This window comes from Chaetodon trifascialis, chromosome 1 (assembly GCF_039877785.1).
Source record: "Chaetodon trifascialis isolate fChaTrf1 chromosome 1, fChaTrf1.hap1, whole genome shotgun sequence".
Lineage (NCBI taxonomy): Eukaryota > Metazoa > Chordata > Actinopteri > Chaetodontiformes > Chaetodontidae > Chaetodon > Chaetodon trifascialis.
In genome coordinates, this window is record NC_092056.1 from 26000851 (window position 1) to 26025209 (window position 24359).

The window sequence follows — 24359 nt, forward strand, 5'->3', positions numbered from 1 at the left end:
ATTTGTCACACTTAAATGTGTCAGATCATCACACAAAATTTAATATTAGACAAACATAACCAGAGTAAATACAAAATGCAGTTTTTAAATAATAATTTTATTTATTCAGGAAAAAAAGCTATCTAAACCTATGACCCTATGTGAATAAGTAATTGCCCCCTGAATTTAATAACTGGTTGTGCCACCATTGCAGCAATAACTGCAATCTGCAAGCCTTTGTGATAACTGGCAATGAGTCTTTCGCATTGCTGTGGAGGAATTTTGGCCCACTTTTCTTTGTTTTTACTCAGCCACATTGGAGGGTTTTCAGGCATGAACTGTCCGTTTAAGGTCACACCACAGCATTTCAGTTGGATTTAAGTCCGGACTTTGACTCGGCCACTCCAAAACCTTAATTTTGTTTTTTTTTTAAGCCATTCAGAGGTGGACTTGCTGGTGTGTTTCGGTCATTGTCCTGTTGCATAACCCAAGTGCGCTTGAACTTGAGGTCGCAAACTGATGGCTGAATGTTCTCCTTCAAGATTTTCTGGTAGACAGCAGAATTCATGGTTCCATCAATCACAGCGAGTCGTCCGGGTCCTGAAGCAGCAAAGCAGCCCCAGACCATCACACTACCACCACCATGTTTGACTGTTGGTATGATGTTCTTTTTATCAAATGCTTTGTTCTTTTTACGCCAGATGTAACAGGATGCACATCTTCCAATAAGTTCAACCTTTGTCTCATCAGTCCACGGAGTATTTTTCAAAAAGTCTTGGGGATCATCAAGATGTTTCTTGGCAAATGTGAGACGAGCCTTTGTGTTCTTTTTGGTCAGCAGAGGTTTTCATCTTGGAACTCTCCCATGGATGCTATTTTTGTCCAGTCTCTGTCTTATTGTTGGATCATGAACACTGACCTTAACAGAGGCGCATGAGGCCTGCAGTTCTTCAGATGTTGTTCTGGATTCTTTTGTGACCTCCTGGATGAGTCGTCATTGTGCTCTTGGAGTAATTTTGGTAGGCCGACCACTCCTGAGAAGGTTCACCACTGTTCCCAGTTTTCTCCATTTGTGGATAATGGCTCTGACCGTGGTTCGCTGGAGTCCTACAGCCTTACAAATGGCTTTGTAAAATTGAAATTGAACTCAGCTTTCCAAAAAATGTGGTTAATCACAGTTGACTCATAATTTAACAAGGGGGAAATTACTTTTTCACAAAGGGTCATAGCCTTTTTTCCCTAAATCATTATTTAAAAACTGCATTTTGTATTTACTCAGGTTATGTTTGTCTAAGGCTGCACGGTGGCGCAGCAGGTAGTGCGCGTGCCTCACAGCAAGAAGGTCGCCAGTTCGATTCCCGGGTCGGGCCTTTCTGTGTGAATTTTGCATGTTCTTCCTGTGCATGTGTGGGTTCTCTCCGGGTACTCCGGCTTCCTCCCACAGACCAAAAACATGCTCATTAGGTTGATTGGTGACTCTAAATTGCCCCTAGGTGTGAGTGTGAGTGTGAATGGTTGTGTGTTTATGCCCTGTGATCGGCTGGCGACCGGTCCAGGGTGTACCCCGCCTCCCGTCCGTTGACAGCCGAGATAGGCTCCGGCCCCCCCGCGACCCCGAAAGGGATAAGCGGCATAGACAATGGATGGATGGATGTTTGTCTAATATTAAAATTTGTGTGATGATTTGAAACATTTAAGTGTGACAAATATGCAAAATAGTAAGAAATCAGGAAGGGGCAAATACTTTCTCACAGCACTGTAAATAGTAGTGTAGGGGTGACAAAGCAGTCTCCAACTGAAGTCTCGCTAACAACAGCAGCAATGATAATGTTAAAGACAAGACAGCAAGTCAAGTTTTGTCAGGTTGAATACAAGGGATTTCAATTGCAGTATTTCCTGGGAATTCTTGTCAATATCTGCTCCGTCTTCCCTGGAAAGAACCTGCTGAACAGCATAACGTTTGGCATGCTTGCATGTCTGTGTGCACCTGTGATTGCATGCCAAAGACTGTCATATGGACTGAAACAAAGACGCCTCATCCAATCCTCATTAACGCCACAACGCAACTTTTATATTTATATCCCGACCTTGAAATGCTGCTATGACTGTAATACAACTTTTCAGCTCTAGTTACTGCCAGTTATTTTTCATGCTGAAATGGCAGCCTCTTGTTCAGCAGTGTGGCAGAATATTTTCTAGTAAGTGTGAACAAAGCTGAGTGCAGATCTACTGTGTTCAGGCAGTTCAACTGTTTAAATCAGACTGTAGAGAGGTGCTCAACAGGTGAAACTGTCCTAATATTATAACTAAATGTGCAACAATTCTATCCCATTTCTCATGCATCCATTGTCTATACCCGACTATCCCTTTCGGGGTTGGGGGGGGGCTGGAGCCTATCCTAGCCGTCAACGGGCGAGAGGTGGGGTACACCCTGGACCGGTAGCCAGTTGATCGCAGGGCAACATATAGAGACAGACAACCATTCACACTCACACTCACACCTAAGGACAATTTTAGAGTCACAGATTAACCTAATGAGCATGTTTTTGGTCTGTGGGAGGAAGCCGGAGTACCTGGAGAAAACCCACGCATGCACGGGAAGAACATGCAAACTTCACACAGAAAGGCCCAACCTGGGGATCGAACTGGCAACCTTGCTGTGAGGCACGCGCACTACCTGCTACCCCACCGTGCCACCCATTTCTCAAACCACAAACATCATATGCCATATTAGACACAATGATTAGACAAATTATACATTTGAAAACACAGTCAATCCGGTCTTACAGCCTAACTCTGAGCACTATTGACCTCAGGTCAGTACAATGCTCATACACTCCTCTGTAACTACTTGGAAGTATTGAAACTGATAGTGTTGAGAATACGCTGACGATTGTGGTCTTTAGGAGGTCACATGAACCTCAGTTTGTGTTCTTGACATCAATGTTCAGACACTCTCAACCTAACTAGCAACATTCTTCACAATATCAACAATATTAATACCATTAACAGCGTTGATAATAAAAATCAGCAATATAATCAAGCGACTACTCACACAGAATGACAGTCACCACAGATGTACGACTATGTTTTATAACAGGTGGATTTATTCAAATCAACGCACAAGAAGGAAAACAATGAAGGCTGCACCATGGCATTCAAATGTGAGAAGGTCAAAGGTCAAAGCAGTGTTCAGGCTATCAGTCTCAGGCTGTATTAGCAGCAGGCAGGTATCATTAGGCTCCTCTGTGCATACATTTCCTTCTCACAGCAGCGTGCAGCAGAAAGTCACATTATTCAACACTATATGCCACTTCTGCATTTTGCATATGTCCAATTTGGAGGCTGTGATTGGCCAATTGTGTGAAGATGAATGCCTGTCCAAATGTCCTTGACAGAGGTCAATAAGATATTGCAGGATGCATGAATAATGTATGTGGTATGTCCACCATGCCATATAAAGTAATGAGAATAGATTTCCTCAGGTGGATCTCGCTTATTATCAGACCCTCACTGGATCTGATACTGTGGTCAAAGCAGTGCCTTTTCATATGTACTCTGCAACAGCACACTCATTGAACTGACTCGGACACTACAAGGAAGGGACACATATTCACTCACAAAGAAATCTTCATCTAGTCTATGTCTTCAGTTTATTATGTAGGAAAAACAACCAAAAAGATCAATTGTTAAAAAAAAATCCTCCTTGTGTCTCAAATTGCAGCAATTTGTGTTTTGAGTATAGAACAAAACAATTTTTCTTTCCTGATGAATGTGTCCATCTAGGATGAAAAAAATATCTTATGGTACTTTTGAACAGAATAAATTTGCATGACAACAAAGAGAGCAGTAGGTTTTTTGTTGTGAACAAACGCAGTATGATATTTTCCTCGAAACAGATCACACAGATCACTGATTAACTACTTTTCAGGTATTTTCTCGGGCAGACCATACTTTATCATTCCTAAAATGACGCATACATTTATGTCCAGGATTTTAGAAATACTGAGGCAATGAGTTGTATCTAAGATGCCAAAAGGAAAATCTCTAAGAATGTTTTAAATGTGTCTGGTTAGCCATTCAACGTATCGTTATGCACCTTTTATTTAAATGGAGCATTTCTTCCTTTAGAAATGAATGACTCCTAAAATGTTTTATTTCTTTACATTTTCTAAAGTTTAAAGTATCTTTTTTGTATCAAACATATTTTACAGGGAAACTGCATTGCAGCCAGCACTGTACACAAAAACAGACACAAATGGACAACAACAAACAACAGGACACGACGACAGATTCAATAGGAGTTCCTTCAGTGTCAGTGTCAAAGTGCACAAAAAATAAACAAATAAATCTGAACAATCTGTGCAAATAAGCAATATGCAGATGACATTAAAACACTATCTGCTGTTTAACATGCCAATGGCAGCTGGGACAAAGGAAACCTGATACCTCTTCATCCTCACAACAGGCACCTTCAACTGATAACCTGAGGATAACCATTCAAACTCCGCTCTGTGATCTTGGCACTCCAGAGGGGAAGTAGTCTTTCTAAACAGCTGCTTGCAATAGTTAATCCAGGTCCGTAATCTGGGTTTACCTTCCTGAAATCTTCAACTTTGATGACACTACCGAGCACATTTTTGTTGGCTAAAGTCAAATTCCCAAACCAAGCAACGCTGCAGAACAATTTAGCTGATTCAATAAAACTTCATTGAAAGAGAGTCATCATCTCAGTGGAGACATTAAAAGAACACATTTTGCTCCAGTAAAAAAGATGTTGTCAGTTGTTGTGGAAGCAGCATGAGGTTTAAAATGCAGTTTGTTATCAAGAACAGCACCAAGTATTTATAGCTATCCAGCAACTCACTGCTAGCACCTTTATGGTGGTCAGTGCCGGATTAGAGGTCTTTCTAAAGCTGATTATCAGGTAGTTTTTGACACATTTACTTGGAGAAAAGACTCATAACACCGGGCCACAAAGCCATTGACTACATGCCCATGATGTTGCCCTGCTCCTTAAAGAAGACTTATAGTCACAGAATCATTCATAACTTTGATCATTTATCAGTTTGTACAGTTGCATTAACAGTCATTAGTCTGCAACATGTTGAGTGGTGGGGAGAGACAGCAGCCTAGAGGAGAACCAGTGGAAGAGTGCAGCTGACTGGGAAAAGTTTCGCTTCACAGATGGACCAATCGGACAAGAAGATGAATCGGACAAAAGATGAATTCACGTTTCTGTTGCTAGATGTGGCTGGATAGTATTAAAAAGGAGGAGAGGAAAACTTTCTGAATAACAGCCTAACCCCATGCAGAAATCTGATATGTGGCCATGTATGTACATATATGTGACATATTTGCCAAAATATTTTTATGATATATGTACATATATGCAATTACAATATTTTCTTTAAACTTATATTCTGAAATACATGCGCAAACATGTAAAACAGCTATTTCCTTTTGAAATATACTTCAAATTATATGGTAAATTAAGTGGTCTAGTTATCTGTATGTGACATATATTCCAAAATAATTGTTGGAATATGTAGTTTAGATATTTGTTCTTCACATAAATGTCAGAATAAATGTGCAAATATGTAGTCTAGATATTTGTTTAGAACATATATTTCAGAATAAATGCTCAAACATTTAGGGCTCTATTTTGGACTCCGCTGCCGGCGTGGCGCAGGCGTGGTGCAAAGTCAGGTCCGCTGCGCCGATGGGGTGTGGCGGCGCAGACTTTGGTATTTTCGTGTACTGCGCCGCCAGCGCATCTCCTCCCCTTTCTCATCTCAGTCCCACCCAGCGGCACAACTCGGAAAGAGGGAGGGGAGAAGGCGTGGAGTGGGTTTGGCACAGCCGAGTCAAATTTTCACAGCAGCTCCTCGCCTCACCTTTAAGAACGCCGCTGGCGAGGCCGCTGTATTACTTTGCACACCCGTTTGTATATACTGTTTATTTTTTCTCAGTATATATATATATATATATATATATATATATTGTTTTATATTCTGTTCTTTATTTTGTGGTATATTTTGTTTGTATATATATTCTCAATATAAATATTTTGTTTTTATATTTGCTTTTTATATATATAGTTCTCTCTCTTTTCTTTCTTTTCTAATTTTATTCTAATTCTATTCTTGTAAGGAGCACTGCAACAAAAACAATTTCCCCTCGGGGATAAATAAAGGATTTCTGATTCTGATTCTGATGTCTAAATATGAGGTCCTTAGATGGTAAATCCTCGGCCTCCTCCTCATCCTCCTCAAAGCAATGATGTACTCCATCTTTGTAGATAACGTTAAGCATTACAATGATAACATTTGGAATGAAATGACGTGGGTAATAGCGGACAACGATCATCACTTACGTTTTTTCATGTGTCTGTCTCTCTCTGTCTCTCGAGTGCTCTGAGATAGATGCAGTATATATGCTCTGTAGGATGTCACGGCTGTTTCTGTTGGCACAGCGACGTTAATTGATTAGTTTGCGTCCCTGTTTAACTGTGTACATTCGGTCAGGCTGAGTGACCATTACACGTATGAGATACTGATCAAAATATATAAATTTAGGTCTGACTGTCTGTGCTGACTCAGATAGCTGCATTGAATTGCGGCTGTTGCTAATTATTGATCGCAGTGAAATGCCAGACACTGTGGAAACCTGACTGTGAGGTGTTGGTGACCTGAGCGCACGACTCAGCCGGTTTACGAAAATCCACTTGCCTGCCGGTGCGCCGCCGGCTCATTATGCTGACACCTCCCCCCTACTGCGCCGCAACGCCCATCCTGGCGCACCTCTGTATGCCTCAGTTTACCAAAATACCAAGTGCGCCGTGCGCCTGCCTGCGCTGCTCAAAAAATACCACTGCGCTGGTGGCAGAGTCGAAAATTGGGCCCCCTGTCTAGATATTTGTTTATGACATATATTCCAAAATAATTGTTGACATTTGTTGACTAGATATTTTTGATCACATATATGTTAGAATATATATATATATATATATATATATATATATATATATATATATATATATATATATATATATATATATATATATATATATATATATATATATATATATATATATATAATAAACGTACAAACATGTAATCTAGATATTTGTTAATGACAAACATTCAAAAATACATGTTGAAATATGTAGTCTACATATTTCTTCTTTACACATGTCAGAATAATTCTACAAACAGGTAGTCTACATATTTTAATGACATACATTACAGTATAAATGTGCAAACATGTATGCAGCCCATGAATTTTTTGATGCATTCCAAAGTGAATGTTCAAACATATAGACCATAAGTGTTTAAGAGAAAGTATCTCCTATACTTAAGAAGTAAGGCGTATAAAATAAATGCAATTTCATTTACTTATCAATTTTTGTTTCATTTTAAATCATGAAACAGCATGTGTTCTCTCATCTATTACAATACATGTAAAAAACGTAATCCATGTGCAATACAAAATATAAAACAAAGAGCACAAGTTAAATCAATAATTAATAGATAAATATAAAGTTGGGGGGGCTTGCTTACAGCCTTTGACAACTACACTGTCAAAGGTGTCTCAGATTATGGATTCAGATCTATTCAAGAATGGAAAAACATAGTTCACCCTTAGCTTTGGCGTATCCATAAATAGGCAGACGAGGCAGGTATTGCTGTAAGGTGCCCAAGAACTTTTCCGACTGGTATGAAATGGAGTGGGTTCAGCATGGATGCAAAAAACTGTGGCGTTTTTCCTCAAAATACTGACCAATGGCATGGCACCATTCTCCTTTTCCTAGATCAGCTATGACAAATGTTTCAACCATGAAAGGACTGTTATCTGAAATCGAATCAGTGAGCGATGAAGTTACTCTGTTATGCCTCTGAGCAGGTCAAGCGGTCCATTTGACCGCTACTGCAACGTGATAGGCTACCTTGCCTGGTATGCTGTGTTCGATTACACTCAGAACTCTGAAAGATCCGGGTCGGAAATTCTGACTTCCGAGGTAGATGTATTTCATTGCGTAACCTCGGAAAACATGGCCGGCCACAGTAAGTTGATGTTTGTTTGGATTTCTTTCAAGCATTTAAAAATACTTCTGGGGAAGTATGTCAGCTACTTAAGGGGGAGTGAGAGAAAGAAACGTCATATGCTGTAAGTTGAGGTCAGAGGTCAGATCTTTCCGAATTTCGAGTGCAATCGAAACTCCTCGCTTCGTACAGGAGCAATTGCAAATTTTGCAAATCCCACCAGTCATTTAGATAAAAGCAGATGGAAAAATAGGGTCTAGGTTGAAAAAAAACAAAAAACAAAGAATCCCTTTAAACTGACGTGTGTAATAACTGGTCTTATTTGGAGAGTAATATCTAATTTGATGTCAGTATCATGGCGGCACAGTGGCGCAACAGGTAGTGCGCGTGCCTCACAGCAAGAAGTTTGCAATCCCCGTGTCGGGCGGGTCTGTGTGAAGTTAGCATGTTCTTTCCATGCATGCATGGGTTCTCTCTGGGCCCATTGACAGCTACCCCCCCCCCCCCCCCCCCCCGGAAAGGGATAACTGGGTATAGAAAATGAATAAATGTCAGTATCGTATATGCCCAGATATAAGTATGGGTGATATTTGAATATATCATGTATTACAGATTATATATATATATACATATATACAAACACATCTGTGTTTGAAAAATATAAGTGCTGAATATGCCATACATATATGTGTGCCACATATGTGTTCCATATATAAAAAGGGCCATATTTGTCATATTTTAGAATATATGTTCCAAATATGTAGAAATATATGTTGACATATGGACTCCGATATTATTTGTATTTGATATGTTATTTACATATATGGCCATATATCAGATTTATGTATGGGATGTAAGCTTTTGTGCCCTCTAGATGCCGATATGGAAAATGGAGTAATGTGATAATAGCATCGTCCACACCTCCACCGACACACCGCCAGACCCGAAAACAAATTGCAGGGGATCCAGGGATTTCTCCACCTGTGATAAAACCTCATTTTAATGAGCTTCTCTAGTGTCCTCATAATTAAAGATTTCAGCGCTCCTGGCCTGAAGTCGTTTAATGTTTCTGGGGTTTTAGTCTTAGCAACTGGGACAACTGTGTTTCCATACGTTAGCAACCCTCTGTTGACGAGATAGTAACATAACATCAACATAAATTGAAAGATGCTACACAGCTGCTCAGCACAGGTTTAGAGAACCTGGCTGTAGATATCATCAGGCCCAGGTCTCATACTAGACTTGGTGAGTGTTTTTCACACTTCTGATGTAACAGCCCAAGCTGGAGGGTTAGGATTGAGTCCTAATGTTGTCCTTCAATACATTCAGTGTATCAGTGAAGTCATGACAATCACATCTTAAATAAAAAGCATTTAACACATCAGCCAGCTGTTTATCTGGATTACAACCAGCTAGGACAATGTTCCTATTGCCTTTATCACGAGAGCCAGTCCAAGATTTCATGCTGTTCGAGCCTTTCCTCAAATTATTACTGCCCAGCTCAGCTCCAGTTTTATCTCTGTACCTGATTTTGGCCTTTGTCACTTCTGACTTGATCTCCTTCTTTGTTTCCTTAACTGCAGTAGCATCACCCTCATTAAAATCATTTTGACTATGATGAATCAGACCCTTAAAAGCTGCAGAGGCCCATGATTTGTTGTTAGGCAAAATCTTTACAACCTTAGTGGGAATAACATTGTCTCTAGAGATGAAGCGACATGCAACAAACATTAATTCATCAACATGGTCCAAGGATTCTGTAAACCCTGACCAGTGTGTGCAGTTAAAGCAGCCCAGTTAAAGCACCTGTATTTTGTGCACCTTCTCCCTTCTCTTGTAAACATGCCTGTCTTGGACTTAGACGCTCCCTTTATGGAGCTAAACAGAAGTAAAGAGTTCTATTATGGTGCATAGGACAGCTGTCACATTGATAAAAACTGTTTCTTTAAGTTAAAATCTCCCAGTACAATATTGGGAGCATCAGGGGAAAATGATTGAAGTGTCTGTACCACTTTAAAGATGCTGTCCACTGTGCTGGCCTAGGATGAATGTAAACAATGGCAACAAACACCTGAGGGAATTCCCTAGAGAGATGAAAGAGCCTCACAGACCAGACAAGAAGTCTATGTCTGGAAAGCACAACTGCTCCTGCACAGTAAAATTGTTGTACCATTTGCGATTGATGTACAGGCACACTGCCCCTCCCTGCGATGTCTGTGCTACCTCACTGTCCCGATCCAGCCAGAGAGGAGCCCCGAAGCCATTTATGTGCAGCTTGAGAGTTTGAATCATTAAGCTACATTTTCCATAAATGCCACGAGACAAGCATCCGTGTACTCTCATAGATGACTGATATTCCCTCTGCAAATTCTCCATCTTATTCCTCAATTTGGATGTCAGCCAGGATTATTGAAGACGAGGGAATGCAATTGTTTTGCAGTTGCTCTTGCAAATGCTGATGCACGATATGAGCCACATTCTTAAAGTAGTTTCTTGCGATCACATGATCAGTAAATATCTCCTGATTTATGTGAGGGACCCATGAGGAATGAGTATGATTCAGACTGTGGTTATTTCATTGTAGATTTGAGAATAAAAAAATTAAAAAAATAAAAGTGTACATGATTATTTGGGAAGGTTGAGTTAAAATGCTCTCTTACTCTCTTACTCTGAGCGGTAAGTGATTTAGGCATCAGTGACACAGAAAATTAAGCATTACCATTTAATTGCCAACATGAAGGTCTAAATGGTGTTTGACAAGCCTCTCTACACAGACTTTTAGAGTAATCATTGAAATTCTGATGGAGAAATACCAAATCTCTTTAGGCATTACCTCTTCTTGATAGAAGTCTTTTTTTGGCCTAGAAGTAGACAAATTAAAATATACTGAGTCTAAAAATACTAGAATCATCCCATCCTAATTAGCCCCACCAAGCCCACGTTTTTTTCAGGAATTCACATCTAAATTGCCATTAGAAATAAAATATCACAAAGTGCAGTGAAACACAGCAACTTAAAAAAAAACTACTTAAAACTACAGTGTATACAGCACAGAGGAGTTCACTTTACAGCAGGTAACTCCCTACATGCTGGTGCAGAGGATAATTTCAATGTTAAAGGTTTTCATTTATTGCTGAGCAAGTCTAACCACAAGGGATCAAAGCTCACCAGTGCAGGGCAGCCCAGGCTTTCCCCCTTTATACTGTAATTGTGTTAACTGTTAATAAGAATCACCACCTCTATACATTACCCTCTATTCCTCTGGGCAGAGCTGATCAGGACTGACATGCAGCTGTACAGATACAGAAAAAAGCAAGATATTGTACTGAAATAAGAAAGCTGAAATCCTGCGTTTCAAACGTGTGCTCAGCCTGTGCAGTACAGACACATGATTGTTATTTTACAGCTTTACAATCTAAACAAGTTATGAGACAACAAAGAAAAAAACACAGCAAACTGACAGTTGGAAGTTGATAAATGTCTGGAGGAGAGCAGATTAGAGTTAGAAAAGAATAAAAGCAAACAGCAGTGTGACCCCAGATACAGAGAGCTAACAGCATGATGTTTCCTTGAAGCCGGCTAACGATCCACCCCGCTACTCCAGAGGAGAGCTAATGATCACCACCAGAGGCTGTTTTTCTGGGAAATGTACACACAGGTGCTTTGGCTGAGGAACCGCGGATCACAAGCAACGATAAGCTATATACTGCATTGTTGCTTGCACGCTTTGATCTCAGCTTGAATGCTCTGCTTCCTCCTCTTATACCGTTGTCAGGAATTATTTTGGGTTTTTAAATCCTGTGTGTTTAGTAAATCGCCTTATTTGGCACATTTTACCACCGTGCCACTGATGCTGGGTGCGACTGTGGGTTGCATTTCCTGTGATGCCAGGCTTTGGGGTAATTCAGCAGAAAGATGTGTAGTAACTGTAGTTGCTCGAGGTGCTCCTCTCGTCACATTGGCAGTCATTTCTACTACAATACAGCACATCCAGATGTGCTATAATGCATACTGATAAGAAAAATAAGATTTGGGAATTTATCGCTTACTAGCTGTGAGCTGACTTTATCCCCAAAGGCAATTAAAGAATATTTTATCGGCTAACTATATCATTATGCTCAGTGCCATAACATCCACTGTGAGGGAGCGAGCTCATTGTGGGACCCACACAGGTTCCATCATGGTGTCCAGGCTGAGGACAGCACTCACTTTGTGGTGGTATGGGCATTGGTGTCTGGTTCAGTTTTTCTGTGTGGCACGGCGCTGTACTGAGGTCAGATTATGATGCTTGCTTCAGGCCAAACTGTGTGGCAATGGTACTAATTTATAAAATTACGGTTGTTGTTATTATTATTAGTTTTATTCATACAATTATTTGCAGCTTTCATAATTTTTGTGTCTCTTACTTAAAATCAACAGATTTTAACACAACTGTTTACAGAGCCCTAAGCAGTGGAAACTAACTGCACCACACCCCACCCTCCTGACCCCAGACAGCTTGTGTTTTTCCCATTTCATTTTTTAGAATTAATTAAAAAAGTTATCTTTATGTTATTTCAATGCAATTCAGGTGTAAATTGTTAATATTCAGTTCCAGCAAACCTTTTCAAGTTATCAATGAGGTTTGTATTATAACACATTTTTACCGCGGGGCCACTTTCCCTTTCATTTTCTCCACGACTATATGGCCAAACAACTTCATATTCTATATGGTCAGGGTCATTTTGCACAGGATTTTGTTGGGATTTTTAGTGAGTTCTAATTTTCTCTGAATGAGTACATTGTAACGACTTCAAATTTTATATTCTAGCAGCAGTCAAGGGCATTCTGAGCAGAAACCCACCAGGAATTCCAAGAAGAGTTTCTATTATAGTTTAAAAATCTGGGAATTTTCTATGCGTTACAATGGTTATTTATAGTGGAAATGACTATGTATGTATGTATGTATGTATGTATGTATGTATGTATGTATGTATGTATGTTTGTATGTATGTATGTATGTATGTATGTATGTATGTATGTATTATTTAAAGGCGGTCTATAGCGAAATGACATAGAGACATATTGAAAAGTAATACAACTGGGAACCCCTTGTAAATTTACCCAGAGCCCCTTTGGCTTGCCAGCTGAGGGCATGGGTCAAGTTGGTCAAGTTTAACATCCTGCTGGCCAGAGGGCCAGAGAAAAGTTGGTGATTCACTGCACACAGTGAACCAACTGCTAAGACAGTAGCTACTCGCTAGAGGGGAAAAATCTGCCACTCTGCCAGTTACAGTAGAGCTCTCAGGTCGTCGCTTTGTTAATGAGTGTGACTGTTTGTGCAGTTAATGCTGGAGGAACCAGAACATTTCCTGTTACTATTCCTTCAAATTAAAAGCATTCCACTGACAAAAAATGAATTAAAAAATGGAATGTACTCTATTTACACTGGTTGGGTAATGTTTCAGGGGTATCAGTCTGCATGATCACACAAAGTAATTTGTGAGGTTGTTTTGTAGTTTAATGGAAAGCTAACTGAGCAGCTCAAATCTCACTCCGTGCAGGTTTCCCAGCCATAAGAAAAGTCAATAGCTATACTTGCTCAAACCCTTCTTTCACTAAAACAGATCCAGCAGCATTACTTTCTGGTAATTAAACTTCCAGGAGTGGCTCAGTTTTATTCCATACCAGCAAAACGCAGCATCTTGTGTTTGATCTCCCCACAGACTGGCAGTCAGTGAATTGCATACACAGTCGGTGGGGTAGAGACAGCACAACCAGATCGATCAGATGCTGCTAAAAGGTGTCCCTAATGGAGCTGTGGAGGGAGAAAAACTGTTTGGTACAAGAAAAACATGAGTGACCTGAAATACGGTGCATGGTGGGGTGGCCAGAGTAACAAAAGCAGCTATGTGTCGCTCTTTATGTGGTTTAGAAAAATGTACACTTCAGCAACTTCAGCCAAACTTGTGTAAGAGCTACATTTGCCAAACACCTCTGCTATTCCTAATCCACAAATCTCAAATTTTCTATTAAAAAAAAAAAGTTTGAAAATTGTACCATTAAAGGCTACATCTAACTGATAATCTGGGAAGAACCAGCCTTTCCCTGCAATACACCATGTCTTCTGCATGGATCATCTGGTGAGGATGCATGGGGACATGTAGCTTTAGCCTCAGTCTCTTAGCATTATATCATATCTGTGGTCATCACATGCATGTTTAATGTCCTTATACAGGCTTTTCGGTTTGAAAGAAATCAGCTGGACACCTTAAAAGGTCTAAGCATTAGCTTAATGCTAGCACATTTCAGGCAACATTCACACTCTTTGGCTAGAAGCTTGCTTTTATTTGCTTTTGTGTGAAATAGAAAACCCATTGTTTAAGAAATCACTGAGAATTTGAGCATTAAACCTGACACTGCTATCAACTTTATATGTATGCTGTCCTCGAAAGGAAAAATAGGAACAGGAACTAAGAGTGTTGCTGAGTGAACAGCTAATTCTTTTTCTTTGTCCCATTGATGCAAAACACTCATTGCTGTTGTTTCTGCACTGCACTTCCCAGAAATCACTTGTCAATCAAACAGTGTGGACAGTACAGCCATTATTGTTAATATTACAGCGTGAAAAGATGATAATCTGGCTGTCGTGCCATCAGACTATTGTAGTCAATAGGCTGAATAAAGAGAAGTAACCATAGTCTCATTTTTACTGCATGTTTGCTACATCACTGCTGGACTGTTGCTCTTCTATCAGAAATATCACATTATGGCCAGTTTTCGTGGAACAGCAGGAGGTAGAGAGATTAGAGTTTAGAGAAAGAATAATATAAATCAGGAGGGATAAATGCAGGAAAATGCAGAGTTGAGTCAACAGATGTCAAATGTAATACTCTTCTCGTCAGCAAGAGCTTTTACAACATAAGCATTTCCCCCTGATTCAGCTAAATTCGCTTAACAGTTGCTTTTGCCACAACACACTTGATGTGTATCATTGCTTCACCACACTCCTGGTCATTCTCACACTCTATGTTCTGCTTAAGTCGTAGATAATGTGGTGTGCTTTAAATAATAATAAATTGCCACTTTATCCCAGCATTTCTTCTCGGTAAGAGCGCAGTCATTCAGCCATTCAGCACCCCTGCAGGCTCTCTCACTGCGTTTTTTCAAACTGCTATGGCTGTTTTTGTCTGAGAAGCCAGACCTGACTTTAGCTTATCGACAACACCACCTGCACTGCAATCATGTAGAGGAAAGGGGACACACGAGTCAGGTCAGGGCTCCAGGTAGGGAAAATGGACAAAGGGAGCAGAAGCGTAAGGCAATTTCATCAGAGTCAAAGATTTTAAATGGGATTGTTCAGATACTTCTGGAGAATAGACATTCTGAGAGGTGTTTTATGTGTATACTCATAATATGTATTCAGGATGGCTGATATTTGTAGTCTGACATGTATAGTGTACTTTCTTGTGCTGTGAATTTTCATCGTATTTAACCATAATGCCATCCACTGCTGCTTGTAGGATGATTGAAAACCCCACTTTTCAGCTGATTGAATCCATGCTGCCATCAGGTTGTAACAGAAATAAGTGTTCATCTACAGCCTACTTCCATGTGCTATGCGTGTCTAAAGCCCTGCGCAATTACTGCAAACACTGTTTTCTCTGGATAATAATTGATTTTCCGTCAGGTGAAAGGGATTATTAGGCTGAGCTGTAACTTCATGCAAGCATTTAAATACTGCTTTTCTGACAGTACTTGGACTAGTATAATTAACCTGCACGTGTAAACATACTCAAATCAAACTATTTCAGTAAACCATAAGTATACACAACATTAAAATAGAATGGAAAGGCATGCTATAGTAATTTCTTGAAATGAACTGCAAACCATGACACGCCTGCTCTTTAACACCACATTACAGATACAGTAACAATAACACGTAACCAGGAAGCTGACATCAAGCCACAATTGAATTCTATTCTATTCATTTGGAAACATACCTACTGTAAACACTCTTACTGCTCTGCTTGTGCTGTATAACATGCCGTTGAGGAATATTGCTTTTAACAGGAGAGACCTTGTATTTCTATTTGTACTTGTGGCTGCTTTCACTAAAATAGTGTCTATCAGCGAAGGTTGCCTCCTTGTTTTCCTTCCATACAGCAGACTCCACCAGGCAGTTTAAGAGGGTAGCTTCTTTAATGTCGAGGCCACTGTTGCCCCACTGTAGTCTGTTCTACTGCATTTAACATTTAATGCTCCCTTTTCCTTTTACAATTCGGTCTTTGATGTTTTGAAGCATCAGTGTAAATGTCATGTATTTATGTAAAAGTTTGCCCTGAGTGCAATTTGGCCCTAATAAAATGAAGGTTAAAACTGAGTAATTTACCTGTCGTGCAGCCTCTAGAAGTTTAATGTTTAATTCATCCTAATCTACTGGCAGTCATATCAGAAGATTACAGGTTTGATCTATTCATATTTCATCCATATTCAAAGAAAAAATCCATTTTGCAGTGAGAGGCGTAAATGTTTGACTTTGCGCCGGCCCCTGCTTTCCAGAGAGCTGGGATTAAAGAAGCGCTAACAGAATAAAGGGATTCGGGATGCACATTGCCTCAGGCAGATCGCTTCAGTTGCTAAAGAAGGAGAATATTTTGCTCTTTTTTTGACCAGACAGAATGAGCTTCTTCGTAGACTGCATATCGGTGACTGCCGCTAACTCCGCTTCAAATAATCTCCAATAATATCACCCTGGAAGCCACAGCGGCAGATTTAGCATTTAGCCGCCCCATTCACCCTGCTTCTGTTCTCAGGCTTTGGATTGGCTGGGCTGTGCACCACTCTGCAGCAGCTCCAGTCCTTTGGCTAAAGGGCACACAGACAAAGAGGCAGAGCCGATTATCTGTGTCTCATCCAGAGGCAGCACACAGCAGATGTCTATTGTAAAGCTTCAATGTGATGTTGGGGCCTTTTCACAGGAGCCACAAAAGACTTGAGATTATTGAGATTTCACTGATAACATTGTCATTGTCAGTGATATTAAGATATTGCAAGGGGTGTGAAATATCTGTGCAACCAACCTGCAAAACAAAGTGACTGTTTTGCAGTTAGACATCACTACGCTTGATAAGAAGAGCCTGATAAGGAGAAATCAGACTTCATGTACATTGACTGACAGGAAGTACTTTTTCTTGTTCATTTTTAACAGTTGCTTCATCATACAGGTTGGCTTATGTTCCCAAGTCTGATTACAATTGTGGAGTGGATAGTGACGGAGCACCTGATCACACTTCAGAGCGCACCCACTGGAGTGGCTGTTTGAGGTTAACAAAGTTAAGTCATGCCTTTATGTTAAAGTAGTTGAATAAATGGTTCTTTAATGATTGCACAACTCTCTTTATTGAGCAAAACATGTTTTATACCTAATTATGTGTGAAGTAGGGCTTAAAAGCAGGAAATGTAGCATTTAATTCAAAACTGGTCAATCATTTTGATGGTTTTAATGGTGATTTCAGTAGGGCACCAGCACTTTTATCAGTTTTTTGGTCAGCATGTTTGCTATGTATAAATGGCCTCTTTTCTTTATAGTAATTTTTCGCCACAGTAAGCACACAATTTCCACCCTTTATTAATTTCTTTTATTTTCATTTTCCATAAAAAGCTGTGGAAGTGATTGGAGAGTAGCTTGAGATACCAGTGCAATAAAACACTGGACCTTGATGAAATATACAGTGAATTACTGAGTGAAAACATTGTTAGTTTAAGGCTTGTGAACTTGGGGCTTTAAAATATTTGAGCACTTTCTATTCATTGCAGGTCACTTTCACTACGTTTCAGCTTTGAAATTGGCACTCTCTCATTGTTAAAAAAAAAGCATTAAATACAATTACAATAACAGTGAGTGACTGAGATAACACGGTGTAGCTACAGCGCCATGGCGAAGGGCCATGCTCTCCTTTCGTCACATAAAACAGAAATTATTTCAGCTGGTTTGATCTTCCTCTATTTACATAATATCAGTGCGGTTCAGCAGCATGGGTGGGCAGTTATCATTGATACTGCATTGTGTTTTATCCTGATTATTAAAGGCAATAGCTGTCCGGTGAGCACGCTTCATTTGGCGTGATTGAATGATTGGCACAATCCACGGTAATGTGGTTTGGGTGATCACATACACACATTGAAGAAAGTAATGATGTCAGGACCATGTCGCAGACTCAGGCCATGATAGAGTGACTCATTTCCTATTATCGAGGCCTGATTCCACATGGCTTCCTTCTTGCATAACACCTCAGCCCACGTCTGTGCCGCCACGCCACTCCAACTGACACCTCTTAACCAAACACACCAAATGGAATAGACATAAACCCTCACTCCTCATCAGCATTCACTAGGAAGCACGGGCATCACCCTGGCCCTGCTTTTCATGTAAAACAACAAAGACACCATTTGTACGCATCTAAAATGGTTGCTTAAGAAGAAATAGGCTTGCACATGAGAGCAAATCGTGCTCTGTGAGCTATAGAGGTGATTCAGTTAAGGAAGGAGCTGCGCTACTTATTTTAGTTTGTGGCATGTGATATAGTCTGCCCAGGAACTCTAATACTGTACTCCTCAGTGGCAAAATAGACTTGATCTTTTTTTCCTTTTTGCATAAAAGTATAAAATTAAAGCTACACAATATAATATATCCAACGGTGGAAAATTATGATGACACAGCAGCTTGTGACATATGACACCTGGATACAAATTGACTCAACGGTATAAACATTAGTCAAAAAATGACTCCATCTTCAGCAGCTACAGCATCTGAATGCTGTTAACACTATAACAATAACAGGTTGTTGTTTTTTTAAATAACATAACACTCTGAAAGGGCCAATCTGCATACTGAATAAGTGCACTTTGCATTTGCGGGCACACTTTGCTGATAAGACTTCTGCACTTTTATTTAAAGCCTGCAAATCTGGCTTCAAATCTAAGGTGTTTCACTGTAGCATTAGATATTCATGACCGGTTTAAAAAAAGCTTGAAAAATATTTTATTACCCATTAAGAATTCATCAGGACTGTATGAAAATTAGATCTGAGTAAGCAGTAAGCAAACAACCCACCATCAGATCGTGCTAAATCCCAATTAATGCAAGGAAGTATGTGATATCCATTCTTCCAACTGAACCCTGCCCACTACAAGCCAGTGAGTCGAGCACAGAGAAAGTAGTAGTGTGCTAGTGTTACTCATAGTAAGAAGTTCAAAAAACATGTTTTCAGGGCCTTTAAGCATAATTTGGAAAGCTGAACTTCACTTGCAATGGAGCATTTTTAGACTGGAATACTGGTATGTGATGTGAAATAAAATATCTTTTCCATCACTAAATACATTACATGATCTACTGCACATATGGAAGCTTAGGATCCAATGTATAGGTGCTGCAGCAACAGCAATAAAAGCAGCTATAGGCCCATCTAGTTTCTACAAAAGCAGAATTGGACAGCTGGTAAGACAACAGAAATACAGAACTTCTAAAATCCAGTGAAGAATGAAATTCACAACCCAATAACAGGCACAATGAGGGATTCAGAGACCCATCTGCCTCTGATGAGGGCCCAAAGTGAGATGACACTTGTGTAGCACTGGTATGGGGTTTGGTGTGAATTGCTTCCTACACAGGATGGATAAGACTGGCCGTTGTGTAATATTGGTGGTCCTGTATGCACAAGGGATACATTTTCCTCAGGATGACAGCATAAGCTAAATGCCCAAAATGCAAAACTTTACTGTCAGTGGAAGCAGGGCTTTCCCTCCACTCCGCTGTGTACAGCAGCAGGACTACCCCAGATCAGCATTGTGCCGTGCTCTCAAAGGACCTGCCCTGCTTCTACCTCTGAAAATAGAACAATAAGGAGGCCTGCTTGAAATAGTCTCGTATAACACCCTGCTATACTTCAGCTTTATATGCCAGGAGGTGCAGGAAGTGCTCTATGTTCACAACACAGTGAAGGTTCAAATGATGGACAGTGCTGACAGGCGTAATGACGTGTAAATTACAAGCGGGTCGACATTGCAATGTTCTCCCTGGTGGTGAAAGAGCAAACTCATTTCATAAATACAATGATCTCTAAAATATTCATAACAAACAAGAAAATGGGGTTAGACTCCCTCCTCCTATCAGACCATTACATTTCCTTTGTGTGGGTTAATTAAGTCAACAAATGGCTTATATGATCACAGTGCTACCATACTGCCTATAGGTTCAGTCTTTTACATGTGCTCAGACAAATGAGAGGTTTAGTAAAACAAAGACAGGAATTACAATGGCATGCAGCGAAGACAATTTGTATTGAGGCAGATGATAAATTGCTCTAATAAAATACAAACAAAGAGAGACGAGGCAAGAAGACTTACAGCTCGGAGAGTTGGAGGTGCTGGAAGAGCTGCCATGACAGAGTGGTGAGAGGATTCTTTGACAAGTTTCTGCAGAGGAAGCAAAAACAAAGAGAAAATTCAATGGAATTATTAATTTATGTCTCTTGCTTGATGTCTGTTCTGTTTTCGTACCATTTCCTCACTTTTTAGTCTTGATGTCCTTTGGCTTCAGAAACCCAATTAGCAAATCTCTGTGTAGGTCATTTTGACATTTTATTCTCTTGCTTTTGGGGTGAAATTAATTTTTCTGTCTCTTTGGGTTTCCTTGTCCCAATCCCACATCATTGTGTACTATCTAGTACTGTGGTGTGTATCTGCAAGGAAAATAACTGAAGCTAAATCAGTATAATCAGTAAGACAAAATAAAATAAAATAGATTGAACCAAAGTAAAATAAGCAAGATATACAGGCCTGCATTGATGGCTGAAAAAAGGCAAAGCACTATTGACAAAGAAAAGGCCTGGCTGTGCGGAGCTTCAGGGCACAGCCAACTCAATAAAAGAAAGTTGACCGCTTTCAAGTCAAATAATTCAATTGACTTAAGGAACCCCTCAAGCTCAGAAGCCACTAAATTCAATAACAAATAGCCAGAGACTTACAAGTGATTTAACCAGAACTTTCAATCCGTTTAGATATGAACATCAGGCATCTGTCTATGCAATTATCAAGAAACACAACATATCTGAGAGAATTAAGACAGCAGTTTGTCGTTACGTACACTATCAAATCCTATTACCAGTCCATTCAGCATCAATGTACCATATTACATCATGAGAGAAAAATGAGTGAGTGACACTCCTTCTGTTTGTTTTCTTTGATGCAATGGGCATGGTTTTCTGAATGTTCACGCTCAGCGACAAGCTTTTCACGTTTTAGTGACAATTGAATGCAACACATGATATCACAGTATCCATAAGGGCAGCAAGGAGTCATGCACCCAGTCATCAACTGAAGCGACACATATATGATATAGCATATAATATGAAATATGAGACACTATGTAAATGTAGAAACACAAAAAAAAATGGAACAAAATCCAGCATTATGTAAGTGAGCAGTACAGTTATAGTTTAAGAATTTCTATTTCAACTGACTAAATTCATTATGAGACACACACACACACACACACACACACACACACTAGTAGGTTAATTTGTATGGAAGACCTATATCCTGTAACCAGAAGTGTCGCCATGGCAACAGGGAGCTAAGGATGTTGCAGGTCTTTCTTATTTCCTGTGAAATCACACATGCAATTACACATGCACATGCACATGTAAACACACACACACACACATCTAGAGAAACAGGCAGATGTACAGACACACACAGATAGAAGTACGTTTGTCGCTCACAAACTGGCTAAATGCTGTTACCTTGAAATGTGCGTGTGTGTGTGTGTGTGTGTGTGTGTGTGTGTGTGTGTGTGTGTGTGTGTGTGTGTGTGTGTGTGTGTGTGTGTGTGTGTGTGTGTGTGTGAATGCACTGCTGCTCTGAATTCAGGGGCTGTGTTTGAGAATATGAGGTTCTCAAGATGCTGCATGAGATTTCACCTCGCAAAAGAAAACCTGTGGTCCCAAAGGAACTGTATTATACACTGAGAGAATACATTACAGGGAGAGGGAGAGAGAGAGAAAAGGTGGGCGAGCAAACAGCAACTCATTAGGTGATGCAGAGCCGCTCAATGCTTACGTCAAATCATACATCCCAAAATAGGCATACATTTCTACCACAGATCTCCAGATAGACAGACGTCAAATGACAGGCCCTAAAATAGACACACATCCGTCCAAAGACCTCCAAATACACATTCATTTGACTGCAGAACAGACACATTCTGTAAGATCTTCAAGTAGACAGACAGACCACAGACTTTCATCTGACGTTGGTTGATTTTATCTCTTAGTATAAAATTGTAAGTTTCAGAATTGCACAAAAGCCTTCAAAATTGTGTGTGCAACCCTCAGGAACCACATTCCAGATGCCTGGAAACACCTCAAGGACCCCTGAAGGTCCCTGTACAAGGGATGAACAGCAACAATGAGGAAAGTTGCATCAGGTTTGTTGCTCAACAGTGACATGAGTAAATTTAGAGAACAAGAAAATGTTAGTTGCTTTAAATGTGTTCTTTTTTGCACTCCTTTATTACGTCCATTCTTTTGAAACCACACATGTATCATAGCATTGAGTTGTCATCCTGGTAGCTTGAGTGTATGACCCTGCTGAAGCTAGAAACATACAAAGAGAACTAAAGACGGGTGAACTGATGTTAACTACACCACTCTCATGGATACATTCAAATTTGATGTTTTGGGAAATAGGCTAATTCACATTCTTGCAGAGAGTTTGATAAGAAGCTTGACACCACTTTCTTGTCTGTACAGTTAGTATCCAATAAAGTTATCCTTTATTGATCCCTGTAGGGAAATTCATTCCCTGCATTTAATGTATTCGAAGCAGTGGGCAGGCGTTGCGCCTTGGTCAAAGATATCAACAGGATTAATGAAACATAAATGTTTTTGATGGTGGGGAAGACAGGAGCACCTGGAGGAAACCCAAACAAATACTGGGAGAACATGCAAATTCCAGCAGTAAGGCCCTGCCCAGGCCAGGAATCGACCAATGACGTTCCTGCTTCACCCTTTGCATGGTTATTAGAATCAGGTGCCGATTTCTTATGAAATGCTTGTGCTTCAATTACAAATGTGGCTTATAAAATAAATGTTAACTACTACTTGTAAAAGCAAACTGTCTACTTGGAAGATAGTCATAAAGGTATTAATATACATGTGTTAAATCAAATTAAATGAAATCAAAATTAAGTGGCAAATGCAAATGTATTTTACTCCTTTTGTAACTTCTTAAAGAGGAGAGGAGAGGAGAGGAGAGGAGAGGAGAGGAGAGGAGAGGAGAGGAGAGGAGAGGAGTGTTTTCTACGCAGAGAGTGAGACCTCCTTCACATCTCTGGCAGGAAGTGTTCTGCTTTCAAAGGTCATCCTTCGCATCTCCACAAGAAATGTCAGCTAAAATTGGATTGAGGGGGGTAAATGAATTAATAAATATATAAACAAATCAGCAAATAAGCCATCAAAGCCGACGGAATGCCAAAAGACAGGAGGTGAGGAAGGCCAAGCGTTGTAGAGAGGGGGGCCAATGATTATTAAATTAAAAAATTAGCAGTGTAGAAAATTAATCTATTTATAGGCAAGGCAGCTCTGTTTCCAGGCCTGGAAGGACAGATACCACCCACCCAACAAGCGTGCACATATACACACACAGACCTCCACCACTTTGACTAAACTGTACAGCAGACACAGCACCAGCATCCACATGACTGCTTTTCAGTCACTGAGCCACAACTCATCTCCACTCCTCAGACACTCCTCATTTGAATAAAGAATTATAATTATGTGATTCACATGAAATTTTCATTAGGTTGAGGTAAAAAAATATGAGTTACAGTGGTGGATGTATCTTGGTGTTAATATTGATGACAGCATTGGCTCCCCAGCCAGAGGCGATGAAGTGAATGCTAAACTGAACCTGGATGTTTGCTCCTCTGCAGAGGAGGTGCAACTCTTCCTCCCTCCTTCTTTAATAATTCTGTTTGGCACAGATGCCATTGGGAGGGCATGGCTACTCGAGAGGGTTGGCTAATTAGTGCAGCATCACTGGTAGCTACAGTCTGAGCGTGGGGGTGCTCTGCAGATTGACATTCAGGACCACGCAGAGGAGAACCAGACAGCCACTGAGCGGGGTGTCGCAGCGGATCAGCAGTACGGACGTCGTGAAATCTAGTCGTCATCTGTCATGCCGTGGAGAAGCTGCTAATTTCTGCCGCAGCAACATAAACTAATTGCTGGCTTCTTCTGCTGTTTATTTTTATAGCATTTTGTCACTTATAAAGAAATGTTCTTTTTCCTGAAA

The 24359-nt window shown here is 40.1% G+C and overlaps 1 protein-coding gene across 2 annotated transcripts in view; it reads right to left on the reverse strand.

Annotated features, from left to right (window-relative positions):
- The window catches only part of ntrk3b (neurotrophic tyrosine kinase, receptor, type 3b), a 194318-nt gene that overhangs the window by 98614 nt on the left and 71345 nt on the right, over positions 1-24359 (reverse strand). For both annotated transcript variants that reach the window (XM_070970084.1, XM_070970076.1), the window contains exon 4: positions 20412-20480. In XM_070970084.1, the coding sequence (XP_070826185.1) occupies positions 20412-20480 (69 nt within the window). The remainder of the gene's footprint in view (positions 1-20411; positions 20481-24359) is intronic.